Here is a 16,728-nt window from a genome sequence, read left to right as displayed (position 1 = left end):
TAGGGCTGCAGTTATCGAATATTTTAGTAATCGAGTAATCGACTGAAAATTCTATCGATTAATCAAGGAATCGGATAAAACAAATATATTTTTAGGTGAAGAGCAATTATAAATATACACGAGAAAACAAGACATTTCATCTAATCTTGAACCATTTTCAGTCAATCAATGTCTTTATTTTCGATGTATATTGTTGAAAACAGCCAACAATTGCATCTCAGATGTAACTAGAATGAAAAAAAAAAGACTAATTCACTGCTTTCACTCAAAAAAAACTTTATATATATTTAAAAAAAAAAAAAAAAAAAAAAAAAGATCTATATACCTAAAAATGCTGTTACGCTTGATAACACACATCACTTAAAAGTTTGGATTTTTTCCCACGTGTTTCCATTGAATTTCTATTTGTGTCAAGCCATTTTTAAGTTCTAGTTAAGTTTTAAGTCTAAACTATAAGTCCTGATAGGATTTTGAGTTTTTGCAGTGTTCAAAATAAATGTATGATACAGGCTGTATTGGAGCACATTAGGGACCAGTGCTACTTGGTGTTTTATCCAGCAATGACTACTGAGCTCAAATTGATAGTTAGCATTATTGAGTTTTTATTTTACACCCTCATCACTCCACAACGCTATGTTATGTTAAAGCCTTATGTAAGACACGTTAGCCACGCATCGAAAGTGGGCATAATTAATAGAAACCTAGCCCTCCGCAGGGCTAACGTTACTTGAGTTAGTGACAGTAATGTTAATATTTATTTATTAGCGCTTAGTGCTCTTTATTAGCGTTTACCGCTCTACTGCTTTAAGATGGCGGCTGTTTACTAACGCTGCCCAGACGCGGCTGATTCTGTCATTTCGCATCCAGTTCAACATACATGTTATCTCTATGAGACTCATCAGACGCTACCTACCAACGTAGCATCGTGCGGGCTAGTATTTAGCAACGTCGGCGTCGTTTGTAGCGGCTGTCGGTTGTTGTAAGTTTTTTTTGCTTCTTCCTCTACGCACGTGACATCAGCGCGTTGTCCCGCATTAAAAGTAGTCCGAGCAAAACGTGATGCTTAGAGCTGTCAAAATAAACGATTACTCGAGGTGAATAAAATTACTCGGATCAGTTTTTAAACTCGAGTTACTCGAGTTGCTCGAGTATTCGTTTCAGCTCTAATTTCAATCACTACTTTACCTAGTTAAAGACACTGTGGAAGAAAGGCAGAGAGCCCATCTAACGTCTCGCTTGGCGACATCGACAATGCCGAGCTATTAGTTTATTTTTTGCTTGAAAATTTTACTAATTTTATGAAAACGAAAACACACAGAGGGGTTTTATATAAAATTACTATAACTTGTACTCATATTTATCTTTTAAGAACTACAAGTCTTTCTATCCATGGATCCCTTTAACTTAAAGAATGTTAATAATGTTAATGCCATCTTGTGGATTTATTGTTATAATAAACAAATACAGTACTTATGTACAGTATGCTGAATGTATACGTCCGTCTTGTCTTAGCTTTCCATTCCAACAATAATTTACAGAAAAATATGGCATATTTTAGAGATGGTTTGAATTGCGATTAATGACGATTGATTAATTTTTAAACTGTGATTAACTCGATTAAAATTTTTAATCGTTTGACAGCCCTAATTTAAATATAGGATAGTACAGGATCTTATATTGGACACTCATGAGCTGCAAATGATGGCATCAGACATTCAATCCATTTTATGTGGAAGAGGGCTGGGTGCGTTCTTTCTCGTGAACTGCATTGGAACATTCACAGCCAGTCCTCCTAGTTTAAAGTTGGACATTGATCAATGTCAATGGCAGGCAATGAGTTAAATGAAAATATACGGCGGAAAACACTCGGGTGACTTGAAGTTCTGCTCTGAGACCCCCAATTTGGCCAAATTTCAAAATTGTCCTATATGCATGTGTGATACATCATTGGAAAGCTTAAAATCTCAATTTTCTGGGGGAAGAAAATTCTTAAACAGGAGGGCATTTAAAAAAAATAAAATAAAATAAACAGCAAAACCCTAACTGGAGGCAAGAACACACGAGAGCATAATTAAAGAAAATAAGTATTTGGACATCTACAAACAAGATTTCTGGCTGTCAAAGAGGTCTAACTTCTTCTAACGAGGTCTAACGAGGCTCCACTTGTTACCTGTCTTAATGGCACCTGTTTTAACTCATCATCAGTATAAAAAAACACCTGTCCACAAGCTCAGTCAGTCACACTCCAAACTCCACTATGGCCAAGACCAAAGAGCTGTCGAAGGACACCAGAGACAAAATTGTAGACCTGCACCAGGCTGGGAAGACTGAATCTGCAATAGGTAAAACGCTTGGTGTAAAGAAATTAACTGTGGGAGCAATTAAAATGGAAGACATACAAGACCACTGATAATCTCCCTCGATCTGGGGCTCCATGCAAGATCTCACCCCGTGGCGTCAAAATGATAAGAACGGTGAGCAAAAATCCCAGAACCACACGGGGGGGACCTGGTGAATGACCTACAGAGAGCTGGGACCACAGTAAAAAAGGCTACTATCAGTAACACAATGCGCCGCCAGGGAATCAAATCCTGCACTGCCAGACGTGTCCCCCTGCTGAAGAAAGTACATGTCCAGGCCCGTCTGCGGTTCGCTAGAGAGCATTTGGATGATCCAGAAAAGGACTGGGAGAATGTGTTATGGTCAGATGAAACCAAAATAGAACTTTTTGGTAGAAACACAGGTTCTCGTGTTCGTGCCGTTTTCGAAAGCCGTTTTCCGGCGGCCGGATTCACGCAGTGACCCACTGTCTTCTCCGGTTCTCACGTGTCCGCCCGAGAAGTGCCATTTTAGGCTTGGGATCGTCACAACGGCCGCCCTCACCTACGGTTCTCCTTCGGCCGCCGAGAATGCGCTTTTTTCGGGCCTTTTGGCTTTGACATTTAATACAGTAGTAGATGAGGAAAGACCAGGGGTGAAAGCGGTTAGAATTTCTTAACGGAACTCCCTGAAGTGAAGGTCACCACAGAGCCAGAATTTTTTTTTTTTTTTTTTTTTTTGGGGGGGGGTGGGGGGGGTCAAAACTACTGAAATGCAAAGAAAACTTTTGAATTCATCCAAATTGATCCAATTGAACGGATAAATGAGTCCAGGCGTTTTGCTTTGCTGTGAATTCTTTTAGACTCAGATAACTGCAGCAGCTGGGGAAACCTCCATGCCGTCCGTGGAATAAAATAAATAATAAATATTGGTGGAAACGGATTACCCTACGCACAACATTATTTTGCTTGTTGTTAACACTTGTGTATGTGAATTTGATGTTGGTAGATTGTTTTCTTCTTGGAGCTGAAATGCATGTGTGGCAGCTTTGTATTTTTCTTTTTTTACATAGCGTTTTGACAGTTGCCGTCATATTTTCAGACTCAAAGCACCGTATACCGGAACAGCGTTCCTGCCCTGAATCTTATACCAGAACTGCGTCCCTGACCGTTCCTGCTCACTTTCACCCCTGGGAAAGACCACTGTTAACTGTGTCTAAAAATTATTATAGCGGACAGCCGGAAGCGAAATCAATTAAGACGCCATTTAAAGACATAAGTCCCCAATCTCATCAATAAGCCACTTTGTTGTTTTTCAGCGAAAACATGCCGAATATTACCAACAATTGTGCCGCTTTGTCAGTGTTATATCAGTAAACCAGTGAGAATTGTTAGCATGCTCAGTGCAAAATAACCCCACACCATTGCAAACTGGAGCTGATACTGTGAGCAGCGAGCAGCGAAGATAAAAACTGTCCTTCTGTCCAAAGACACTTTTTTTTTTCTTCCTCTTCTATTCACTTTTGTTTTTTCGGTCAATTTTTTTGGCATATTGTCCTCATGAGTTGATGTTTCTCATCAATTTGAATGTGTTATTATTTACTGATCTTATTTTTCAGAATCAAATAGTCAAAAATGTACCTTGAGTGTATTTTTACAGTTTGGATGTGACTTTTTTTTTTTTTTTATTTCAGGCAAATTGATGCGCGTTAAGTCTTTTCTGTTACAAACAAAACAATGTGGATAAAGTTTATAAGTTGATCTCTGTTATTTTCTCTAATAGAAAAAAAGGACAATGTGAGGCAGAGGCGTACTTATAATAGTAATATTATAGACGAATGATACTATTTACGAAGGCAGCAGAGTTTGGGGGGCGCGAAACATTTACGTCTTCCTTGGGGGGGCGTAACAGAAAATAATTGAGAAGCGCTGGATTAAGGGTTTAGGCCCTTTCCGCTCTTGTAACTGTAAACCCAATGGCATCCCTTGATTGCTAGTTTCCTATACACACACTGTCCTGTTGCATTTTTGGGGGATACTTTTTCCCAATTTTTGCCTTTTTCCAAGACAATCCGGTGCAGCTGTGGAGGACTGTGGCGCTCAGAATGGGTTCTTGCTGAGACTGCTCGACTCTGAGCTCCATTGAGAGGCGCTTGAATGCCTTCTGCTGAGGCAGGGCATCCAGCGGCCATGCTTTGGATGGCCTCCGACACGGCCCGCTGGCCTTTGTGTCACCTAACAATGACCGACGCGCCATTGTGTGTCCACCACACACCGGCGTGTACAATACACGCGTATGTGCGTGTTATGTGCCATTCTGTTCACGCATGTTGGCTGAATGAACTTTTTCTGAGCGTTCTGAGGACGCGTCACCGCCGCTCGGAGCCAATCAGGCACTTGTTCTTTGGATTTATGCCAGTGCGTCCAGCTTGGTCACTTCAGTCCCCCCCAAAATACACACTTACACTTACAAACACACACATTATAGAAGGCAGGCGAGAGAGAGCGAGGGGGACGAGATGCCCTACACACCGTCTGGCTTTTTCTGCGACCGGCTCATTCGGGAGCGTGAGCGGCGCGACGGCGAAGGAACAGTGAACAAGCCACTGCGTTTTAACGGACAGGACTTTGGCGCCCTGCGACGAGAGTATACCCAGCGCGGGACCCTCTTTGAAGACGACTCCTTCCCGGCTAACAGCGAGTCGCTGGGATTCAGAGAGCTCGGACACAAATCCAACAAAGTCAGGAACATCGTCTGGAAGAGGCCCAAAGTAAGAGGAAGGGGGGATAGACAAATGTATGTATGGTTGACGGCCATGTGACTAGTAAGGTTTAGTTGTAGAAGAACAGCACAATAGGTTACCCAGAGGTGGGTAGGGTAGCCAAAATTTTTACTCAAGTAAAAGTTGCGTTACTTCAAAAGAATATTACTCAAGTAAAAGTAGTCGTCCAAAAAGTGTAAGTAAAAAAGTATTTGGTGAAAAAATACTCAAGCAATGAGTAACATTATGAGTAACTGCTTATATTTTTGTTTTGTTTTTTTAAACAATGGTATTTTTTTCTGAGCACAAAGTTATCTAGGACTATTGTTATAATGATACTTTACAACAACCCATTACATAACCACATTAAGCCACTGAAATACAAAAAAAAGAGAGACGAGAGAAAAAAATTACATAAGTGAAGCATTATTTGTCCAAAGAGCATGACTGCCCTCTGGTGGAAAAAAATTGTTCTGAGTTTGAATAGTCAGTACAGTATAGTTCTTTCATAATTACTATTTTGAAATTAAAAGGATTATATCTCCCGGTTTTCCGGGAGAGGTTCAAATCCGCGCTTTCTAGTATTGTTGAGGGCAGCGCTCAATATTAAGTACTTCATTTTTTACGGTACTTTAAAGACACAACATGATTGAACAGGCTGGCGTGAAGATAGAATGGCAAGCTTGCGTGTAATTGGTATAAAGAACTCATGTGATTTTTGTTGCGACGTCTCATTGGTGAAATCGGTAGAGCTACCCCGGTAATACACCAGGCACATCTCTACTCTTGGCATATACACAATACAATGTAACTTGTTTACCAAACTCTCCATCCCACTGTATGTCACGACCAAATCCATTGATTTTCATCTTCAATATCACTTCTGACTTTTCATCACACCTGTGTATAAGTCGCAGGCCCACTCTTCTGGCAGCAACTAAATGGAGAAAATTAGGGAAAACTAGCCGGGTAAGAATATATCTATTGCTTATGAATACAGTTAACTCATTGGCAATTATTCGGTGCCATCTCTCCCAGGCAAGATGGATTGGACTTCTGTCTTTGCTGTCAACCGCACTGAAACATGATCATTCACTGCCATCCTTCTTAGTTCAAATTTATTGGGTGTCTATTGCCGTCATTGGCAGTCAATGAGTTAAAGAGGAGGCGAAGGTGACTGGTGAATGTCTGTGAATGGAATGCACAGCAGAGCAAACCGTCTTCTTTTAACATTTTCGGGCATAGAGGTCACAACTTTGGAAAGCCATTCAAAAGTTGACACTTAAAAGCTTTAACCATTCAAAGAGCAAGTGATTATTTTTGCTCGGAAAAAAACGTCTAGTAAATATTATTAGTTATTATTGTCATTATAAATCCATACAATGGTAATAAAAGTTTTTGTTTTTTAAAACGGAAATCTATTCATGTAACACTCTATAGTTGTTGTTTTTTTCCATAGTAAAGTATTTTACTCATTGCTTTGCATACCATTGACAGCAATAGATGTCTAATTCATTTCAATTGGGAGGACTAGCTGTGAATGCTCATGTTTCAGTGCCATTGACTTTGCTGGACTTGCAATCCATTTTGACTGGAGGATCAAAACGGATTGGACGTCTAGCGTCGTCATTGGCAGTCAATGAATTAAAATGTACATGTAAAATTTAAAAAAAACAAAAACAAACAAACAAACCTGTTTTAAGTCAAAATGGGTTAAATTTGCGGCATTTTCACTGATCTAGACGACATGTCGTGTTGGACTTCTGCCAGTGACCAAAATAAAACCTCAGGGCCCCCTGCTTTGAGGAGCTATACATGTATGCTATCTGGTCTAACTATTTAAAAAAATAAAATTTTAATCTACCTATTATTTTTTTTATTTAAATCAATACAGTAATTTTCAGACTATAAGCCGCTACATTTTTCCCCTCATTTGAAATCTTGCGGCTCACTCTCCAGTGCGGCTTATTTCTTAATTTATTTGAGTTATTAGGTAGCGCTTTATTTGACAGTGGCATCATAAGACTGTCATAATTATGACATGACACCGTCATGGGCATTAATGAATTATTATGACAGATGTCATTACGTGTCATACAGAAAATTGTGTCACGAACTCCATTTATGTCCAGTCCAGATCTTTTACAACCATTCAAAAGTGAGATAATTTGCCAGATGACACTTAATGACATGTCATAAGCGTACATTAATGCTCATGACAGTGTCATGTCATATTTGACAGTCTTATGACGCTGCTGTCAAAAAAAGTGTTAACCGTTAATATATTTAAGTGTAAATATCCCATAATACAGTGAGGACAGCTGAGGTTTATACAGCAGTCCGGTGCAGCTTATCTATGAACAAATGCCATTTTCGTGTCAAATTTGGTGGGTGCGGCTTACAGCCTGAAAATTATGATAATTAGGTTTGAAGAAAGTCTACTAACTTTACTAAGCGTAAATGCACCTTTTTTTTTTGTTAACTGTTTTTGTGCAGGAAATTAGCGAGAATCCACAATTCATTGTTGGAGGAGCCAGCCGTACCGACATTTGCCAGGGAGATCTCGGTATGTTCAACTCTTTTGTTTTTGTATGAATAGAACTAATAAAAACTAGTGTTGCAGCGATATCATTTTTTTTTGCTCCCGATACCTGGATACCACATTAAAAAAAACAAAAAAAACAAATAAACACTATATTATAATATGTAAAATACTAAATTACTGCATACTCACTTGAATGTAAAATAATAGCCATCATGGCTTGGTGTGGTTTTCGTCCCGGCCGTGTAACAGTAGACGAGCTCTATACCCTCGGCGGGGTCCTCAAGGGTGCATGGGAGCTCCCCCGACCGGTCTACTTGTGTTTTGTGGATTTGGAGGAGACGTTCGGCCGTGTCCCTTGGAGAGTTTTGTGGCGGGTGCTTCGGGAGTTCGCCATACCGAGCCCCTTGGTAAGGCCTGCTCGGTCCCTGAATGACCGGTGTCAGAGTTTGGGCCGCATTGCCGACAGTAAGTCAAATTCATTCCCAGTAAGAGTCGGACCAAGGTTGCCCTTTTGTCACTGATTCTGTTCATAATTTTTATGGACAGAATTTTGTTAGTGCAGCCGAGGCATTGAGGGTGTCCTGTTTGGTGGCCTCAGCATTGCATCTCTGCTTTTTGCAGATGATGTGGTGCTGTTCGCTTCATCAAGCCATCACCTCCAATTCTCACTGGAACGGTTCGCAGCCGAGTGTGAAGTGGTCGGTATGAAGATCAGCACCTCCAAATCCGAGATTATGGTCCGGGTCGGGGATGAGATCCTGCCCCAAGTGGAGGATTTCAAGTATCTTGGGTCTTGTTCACGAGTGAGTGTAGGAGGGAGCAGGAGATCGACAGGCGGATCGGTGCAGCATCTGCAGTGATGCGGACTGTGCATCGGTCCGTAGAAGTGAAGAAGGAGCTGAGTCAATAGGCGAAGCTCTCGATTTACCAGTCGATCATCGTTCCTACCCTCGCCTATGGTCACATGCTGTGGGTCGTGACCGAAAGAACAAGATCCCGGATTCAAGCGGTCGAAATGAGTTTCCTCTGAAGAGTGGCCGGGCTCTCCCTAAGAGATAGGGTGAGAAGCTCGGTCATCCGGAAGGGACTCTGTGTTGAGCCTCTACTCCTTCGCGTCGAGAACAGCCAGTTGAGGTGCCTCGAGCATCTTGCTCGGATGCCTCCTGGTCGCCTCCCTGGAGAGGTGTTCCAGGCATGTCCCACCGGCGGGAGACCCCAGGCACGACCCAGGACATGCTGGAGAGACTATGTCCCCCCGGCTGGCTTGGTGGCTTGGGAATGGGAAAACTTACTTAATCGGAGGGACTGCTACATGAGGGCTTGGACAGGGCTTGACATCGACATTTACAATGACGCAACAGGGAGTGAACAGGAACTTAGTTTATATGCACACAGGGACAAGGGGTAACGAGACAACGAGGAACAGATGGATGACACAGGAGGATGCAGATTGGAGGATACACAAGGAGCAGGCAACAGCTGAAATCAATGGGCAATCACAGGGATACACAAGGAGGGAACCAACACAAAACCTAACACTGGGCTTCCTTGCTAAAGCCACTGCCCCCGCGACCTGACCCCAGATTAAGTGGTAGGTAATGGATGGATGGAGCATGGCTTGGTCAGAAACTGCTTAAAATCTCCACGAAACATGAGAAAGACTAATACAAACTTTGTGAGCGCACAGTCAATGCCATTATACCACATAAGTACATTAGCTTAACTCATGTTCCAATCACTTCTGCTTGGAGACCACACAACTTCGCTTGCCTACTTTCTCCTGTTTTACCAACTTCTAACACAGCTAACATCTTTAAAGATGCTCATGTCAATGTCAGTGCTCTTAAAAAGTCAAATCCTGGCTAGTATTACTATATTACATGTACATTTATCCACAATTTAAAGTACAGCCTCTAAAATCGAAAATATGACTGCTAAATGAGCAGAATAAAAACTCCTTAAACACCACAGGACTCGACTCAATCATTTACCACCTTACCAGGCCATTTGGGGGCCCTAAGAAAAATAACGCAAAGGGGCCCATATTTTTGGCCCACCATTTCGTCACAGTGTACTGTGAAACCCATACATGCAATCCAACCCATACGTCCATATTTTGTATAATAATCAGATTTTGTTGCACTGCATACTTCAAATTTCTCACCTCAAATGATTTGTCAGTACTTACAGTAGATAGTGCCGAACCTTTTTCTAAAAGAGGAAAGAAAGAAGTTAAGGAAGAACTTTTATTTTTTTTAAGCTTGTAATCAATTATCAAAACTCACAAAAGTCAAATAAAGCAAACTGTAGTAAACAAAATAGAATATAAATTAAACAATTGCCAGATTGGGGGCCCCCTAGTGGTCAGGGGCCCTAAGCAGCTGCATAGTCTGCGTATAGGCTGGGCTGGCCCTGCACCTTACAAAACAAAATCATCGACTTTTAGCTATTTGTTTTTACCTCAAGTTTCATGATTCTTCTTCGTTTTCTTCTTCGGCTGCATTTGTAATTGGTGGCCATCTTGGGAAGGACAACCGGCGGTTGGAAACTAAATCTCGAAGAGCACATATTGGGTAGTATCGCTGCATTATTTCATAGTACTCCTGATACCTGTATTTTAGTGCTTTATCAGGGCCCCTTCTGATACTGGTATCAGTGCAACAGTGATAAAAATGTAAAACAAAAATGTCATAAAACTATAACGAGATGAAAATTGACCACAAGCCATTTGAGGGCATCCCATCCCCAGTCCCCGCTCCATGTGGCCTCCCCCGATGAGTTTACTCGTTTGGAAGGGAATCCAGTCAGCAGCACTTCTCATTGTTGAGCGCATCAATGAAGGCATGAAAGCCGCTCAAAAAAAAACAAAAAACAATGAAATGTTGCGTCAGTAGACAAAAAAGGAACATGGCCACCTGAGAAGCTCGGAAATGGGCGGAGCATTGGCAGTCGCTATTTTTTTTCTTTTAGCTAGTCTCAGTTTCTGAAAATCTCACCAAATTTTGGTCTCTTGTCAAAGCAATGAAATGATTGATTTGCTGCCATCTTTTGACATGGAACTATATTTAACTGTATCGAGGCATGTCATTTATATAAAATATGTTTTGTCTTTATCTTGCGATCAAGAAATTTGATGAAGTGATTTGAGCTGCTTCCAAAAAAAGTGTTTTGCCATAAACTTGGGACTAGAGAAACACTTCAAAATTAATTTAGGAGCTTCATTTAGACAAAAGTAGTGCTTTCCCACATTGGAGCTAACACCCTGTCAGCCTCAGAGGATTTATTATTTTCTATACACGGTTAACCCTTTCAGATACAGTGGTCACTACTATTAAAAAATTGACGCTTAAGACTTTGAACCCATTATAGGGCAAAAAGACTATTTTTGGCCTTTGAAGAAAAACTTCAATATTACCAATTATTATATTCATTTTTAAAATCATGAATCATTATTGTTTTTTATAATTATGAACAATGTTAAAATTAATAAATACAATTAAAATGAATACAAACAGAAAAACACACTGGTTACGGCTCCAAGTAACACTCTTCAGTTTTTGTTTGTTATCATAGCATTTAACACATTGCATGCCATTAATAGCGAGACTTGTCCAATTAATTTAGACCCTTAAGACTGGCCATGAATGCTGATGTTTCAGTGCCATTGACGGAGCTAGACGTCCAATCCATTTTGACTGGGAGGGCTGAACGAACAAACATTCATTTGCCCCTCTCAGTCAAAATGGATTGGATGTCTCTGTAAGGGTTGGAAAAAATGGTGCAATAGAGGGTTCAAAAATTTGCTTACCGTAAATTAAATAATAGTTTTTTGGACATCTTTTATTGAACGTAAAATTACTGTAAAAAATGTATTATTGTCATTTTTATTTTAAGTGTAATCCAGGGCTGTCAACAGACTTGCAGGGGCCCGGGGACAAGAGACTTTTTTAGGGCACCCTCACCCCTGCCACCGGCTTGTCACGACAAATTACACAGTGTAAATTTTCAAATTATCTGAGATGGACAGTTAAATTTAACAGACTGTAATGTGATGTGACACAATATAAACAAACACTTTCCATCTATTTTCCCATGTAGGCTACAATACAATACAACTGAGAGTGCTATGCCTGCCTGCACAGCAACAAAACAGTATAACTAAACATCCTGTGCCTGCCCCCTCCACATCCCTGGGGTTATCAAGCCCTCAAACCGTGATGCGCCTAGATTTCTTGACAGCAAAGTCATTTATAACATCAGTGAAATCCAGTTTTTGAGCAAGCTCACGCTCAATGGAGAGCATGGCTAGGTTGTTAAGCCTGCCCAGTGATATGCTGGAGTGTAGGTAGTTTTTTAAAAATTATTTATTTTCATTTTACTGAAGGTGTGTGTTCAGCCTCGCGCACCTACTCATCACAGACTAACATACGGGTATATCCCTGATTCCCCCATCACCTTCTCTCTCCTCGACTCAACGCGAGCAGCATGTCTTGTCATACCGCAGATCAGTAGGCTACAAGCGGCCGGTGACAGACTCGAATCGGGCTTTGGTCACGGTGATCGCGAATATAAACGTTCAGTGTTAGCGGCTGTTGTTCACTTACCGACATCACCGCCCACAGCCAACTGTAGCTCTAATTCTCTGGCTTCTTGTCCCCCCTTTAAAAACTTCATTTTTTCTCGTTCACCTCTACGATCTTCATCTTTTTCTTTTTTTCTTTACTGTGCACCTGATTTATGACGACTCGCCATGTTTAGAGTTTATAACAATGACAGATTTTAATTTCCCGCTTCAGGGAACGTACGTAGTGTAGCCATGAGTGCGCCAGAGCAGGGTCAAACCATTCTCTGCTAAGATAGAGGGGGTGGGGGGTATTTTGAAAAAAAAAAAAAAAGGAAAAAACATTTATTTGAAATATTTAATATGCTTAAGTTTTTAAGTATAGCCTAAATAGAGTAGAACACAATATCTAATGTTATGTGAATTTATGTCAAATAAATTAGGGATCATTCAGGGGCCCCTACGGTCTTGAGGCCCGAGACAACGTATCATAGCCCGTCGATGGGCTTGGTGTGATCATACATAAATTGTCTGGAAAGTGTTGACTTGTGGTTGTTGCCCCTCTCCAACTTGAATTCAATTCCACACCCTCATTTTGGTTGTTAAGCGTGCTGACTACTGAGCTACGGAAGACTGATTAGAGCAAGTGTTATGCGTGAAGAGGTTTGGAGAACCTTAATGCCTGAGAACTTAAGAGCGTACCGGCGGCTTAAGTTCTAGTGGGCTGCTGGCTCAGCAGTCAGCACGCTCGACTGCCACAACGACAGCGTGTGTTCACACTACAGTTGCAGAAGAAGTAGAATTAGAAAGGCAGTACAATCACCGGCAGTCTAGTTAGCCGTGCTTACTTTTTACAGTCATGTTTTTGTAAAACAACAGTTAAAAATGTAGTTCTATTTTATGATAGTTTGTTGTGTAACACATAAAAAGGATGTTGCCTTGCTGCCACTGATCTCCGACCACTGGTGTGTTATACCCCACTTTGCGTGAAGGTGACTGTTGGCTCCTGGCCGCCATCGCCTGCCTCACCCTCAATGAAAAGCTCCTCTACCGGGTGGTTCCTCCAGATCAGAGTTTCATACAAGACTATGCCGGAATATTCCACTTCCAGGTTGGCTAAAACGCTTTCAAGACCCTTGTTCTGAGTCTTGTTTGCCGTTCAAATGGCCAATCTTATTTCCCCGATAATTTCGGTAATTTCCGTCCTCATCGTGGTCCTCTTTTGCAGTTCTGGCGCTATGGAGACTGGGTGGACGTGGTCATCGACGACCGCATCCCGACCTTTAACAACCAGCTGGTGTTTACAAAGTCGGCGGAGAGGAATGAGTTCTGGAGTGCGCTGCTTGAGAAGGCCTATGCAAAGTGAGTCCTAGGTGAACTGTAGTTAAGGTATTTTTTGGACTATAAGTCACTCCGGAGTATAAGTCACATAAGCTAAAAAAATGGATAATAACAAAGATAAAAACACACAAGTGGCAACCATAACTAGAGAACATAACTGTGCATGGGATTTGAGTTAATGACTGGGAATTTGAGTTAATTGAGTTAGTCATTGCTTGTGGAAATGAATGTAAGCCTGTTCTTCTCCTCACAATATTTTATTGTTTTTAAGAGGAAATATAAACAACTAATATAAAACAGTTATACTGCTGAACCAAGTTAACTTCTGGAAATGAGAAGAACTGTACACAAGGTGAAAAGTTTGGGTGACAAGTCAAAACTGTAAACAAAATTTAGTGTTCCCAAAACAAAGGAGGGGAAAAATATGTTGATAATAAGTATTGTCCCAAATCTGTAAAGGCATGGAATTGGTAAATTGCTCACTAAGTGCTCTGGACAAGATCTTCTCTACAATGCGAAAAGAACCTGGACAATACCCATGTCCGGGCAAAACTTTCAAGTCTGGATTTATTGAGGATGGCTGGGGAAAATGGTGGCCGCTGTGTCTGACCACACTCAAAGTGGAGGATGTCGAGGACATCTACCTGTTCATCATGCTGAATCAACTGAAGGAGGTGGCGGACGTGGGCTGCCATCTGTCCTCAGCTATCCTCTATATACTGGATCGAATCAACAAAATGAACTAACTCACACTGAACTACAAGCTAATCTACCGGATCGAATCAACAAAATGAACTAATCGCCGTGATCGACAATGACTATTGGTATACAGTATATACAGTATAGTAGCAACATATTTTAGTTGGGTTGTCCTTTTAATATTGTCAGATATAAGTTACCCTAGGGTAAAAGTATGAAAAAAAACTGCTGCTATAGTCTGAAAAATTCATTCATTTGTAGCGTTGTCCGATATTATCAGGTAGTCGATCATTTCGGCCTAGGGTTTCCCCTAGGATTTTTTGAAGCTGTGATGGTGGGCTGCATCGGAGTCGGAGCCTCACCATGTCGTGTCACGGTGAAATTGCGTCATATCATGACAAATGAGATTTTTTTTCACATTTTTTCCCCAAGAAGAACCATAACAAAGATCTATTTGAAATATTTCATTAGCCAGGCTAATGTCGTAGCTCTCAGCTACGGTACATGTACGTAAAATGCATAGCTGATTACAGCTACATTACCCTACGTAATAATACGGCTTTTTTTCTCGTAGCAATAGTATGACTTACATCTCGTAGTCCTACATTTTCCTTTTATTTGGCCCTAATACGTACTAAATTACCACAACAATAATAGTCCTTCTGTTAACAGACCCATTTCGAGGAGTAGGGGGAAATTCTAATAGCCATGTAAAGAATTTTACTACAGGAATTTTCGGACTTTTCCCCCTCACTTTGCATCCTGCGCCTTATAGTCCAGTTCGGCTTATTTTTTTATTTATTTGGGTTAATAGGTAAGAATTTTTTTTCACTGTGCTGCATAAAACCGTCATAATTATGACATGACACTATCATTGGCATTACTGAATGCTTATGACGGATGTCATTAAGTGTTATCCGTCAAATTATGTCACTTACTCCATTTATGTCCGGCTCGGATCTTTTAAATCCATTCAATAGTGAGATAATTTGCTGGATAACACTAAATGACATCTGTTATAAGCATTCATTAATGCTCATGACCGTGCCATGTCATAACTATCTAATGACAGTCTTATGGCGCCACTGTCAAAGTGTTACCAAACACCATAACTAGCAATTAATGGAACAACTGGAACAGCAACTGAAGAAAAAATTAGCTCAAAACATGAAATTTGATTGTTATTTACATCTGTAGTGCTCCAATGAATGCTAAGAGGCATGTTGGACAACAACAGTGTTGACAGCAGGTGGCAGAAGAGGTTGACTGTCTCCCCCAAGGGAGCAGTGATGGCACAAAAAAAGCTTCATGAAGCAATGAAGATTGGCAGCCAATTGGTTCAAAGCTTCATGGTGGTTCATTTGGTCCTATGACAGTCATATGATGCCGCTGCCAAATAGTGTTACCGGTTAATATCTTTGGGTGTAAATATCTCATAATACAGTGAGGACCGCTGCGGCTTATAGTCCAGTGCAGCTTATCTATTAACAAATGTCGTTTTGGTGTCAAATTTGGTGGGTGGCGACTTATAGTCAGGTGCGGCTTATAGTGCGAAAATTACTGTAGTTTCGGTGAGAAGGTGAATCGTTTTTTTGTGTTGTTCGTGAATTTCCACACAAACGCACATCAAGGTACCATTTAGCGTTGCAAGAAGAGGTATGAGAGTCATTTTTCGAGTTTCCCAGAGCTCGCGAAACTTGAAAATAAACATTTTTTTCAAGGTTTCGTCAGCCGTGATTGCATATATCCGTCTGCTGAAACAGCCTGATAGCACAGATATAAGTACCCCTGCCCCTCCGCTATTGGATGCGTTGTTGACGTTAGTGCGGCGGCGCTCTGAAAATAGAGCAAGGGGCCCCGCCTCTCGGCGTAAATTCATTCAAACTCGTTGTTCCGTCCAAGACGGCCGTCCACTGCTCACTTTCGCCGAAAAGTCCGATCGAAAATATTATAATGCCCCGGATGGGGGGAAGAAGGAGAGCAGTCGGTATTGGCTTACCCACTTTATTGTGGCAACAATAATAAAGACAAACAATAACAAAATAACAGCGGGCTGCCGCAACATGAGACCACTGTCTCTCGCTATCTCGCCCGTTCTCCCATTCTTCCTACTCGCTTCCCCCAACGTCACAGCTCCCCAGTCCGATCGACTCTTAAGGGATTACGGACATTCCAATACATAATGAATAGGTTGCCGCTGAGCCCTTCGCACTAGGCTGGCGCTAGTTTGAAACAGCCTTTAAAAAAAAAAAAAACATTTGCAAGGCTTGGCGGCTTTTGTTTTTGTGTGGCGGTGCGCCACAATCTTTAAATGTAGGGGAAACCCTGTTTCGGCCGATAAAAACATTTTAAAATGATATTGATAATATCGACATTGGTTTTTCGTTATCGGTTTTGGGCTGAGATGCATGTTGCCTTCAAAGTGAATGTAAAAGCCTTCTGCCTTTGTTCAAGGGCTGGTCATCGCTTACGACAGCTGTTGTGTTTAGTGACCATTAGATG

At 41.2% G+C, this 16,728-nt stretch overlaps 1 protein-coding gene across 1 annotated transcript in view; it reads left to right on the top strand.

Annotated features, from left to right (window-relative positions):
• Positions 1-4,758: 4,758 nt before the first annotated feature.
• The window catches only part of capn3a (calpain 3a, (p94)), a 33,796-nt gene continuing 21,826 nt past the window's right edge, over positions 4,759-16,728 (top strand). The window contains exons 1-4 of the mRNA XM_057859151.1: positions 4,759-5,089; positions 7,577-7,646; positions 13,179-13,297; positions 13,415-13,548. Coding sequence (XP_057715134.1) covers positions 4,838-5,089; positions 7,577-7,646; positions 13,179-13,297; positions 13,415-13,548 — 575 coding nt within the window. The 5' untranslated portion in view covers positions 4,759-4,837. The remainder of the gene's footprint in view (positions 5,090-7,576; positions 7,647-13,178; positions 13,298-13,414; positions 13,549-16,728) is intronic.

The sequence above is a fragment of the Corythoichthys intestinalis genome, chromosome 15 (assembly GCF_030265065.1).
Source record: "Corythoichthys intestinalis isolate RoL2023-P3 chromosome 15, ASM3026506v1, whole genome shotgun sequence".
In the NCBI taxonomy this organism is placed as follows: domain Eukaryota; kingdom Metazoa; phylum Chordata; class Actinopteri; order Syngnathiformes; family Syngnathidae; genus Corythoichthys; species Corythoichthys intestinalis.
This window is presented reverse-complemented; position numbering and strand designations above follow the sequence as displayed.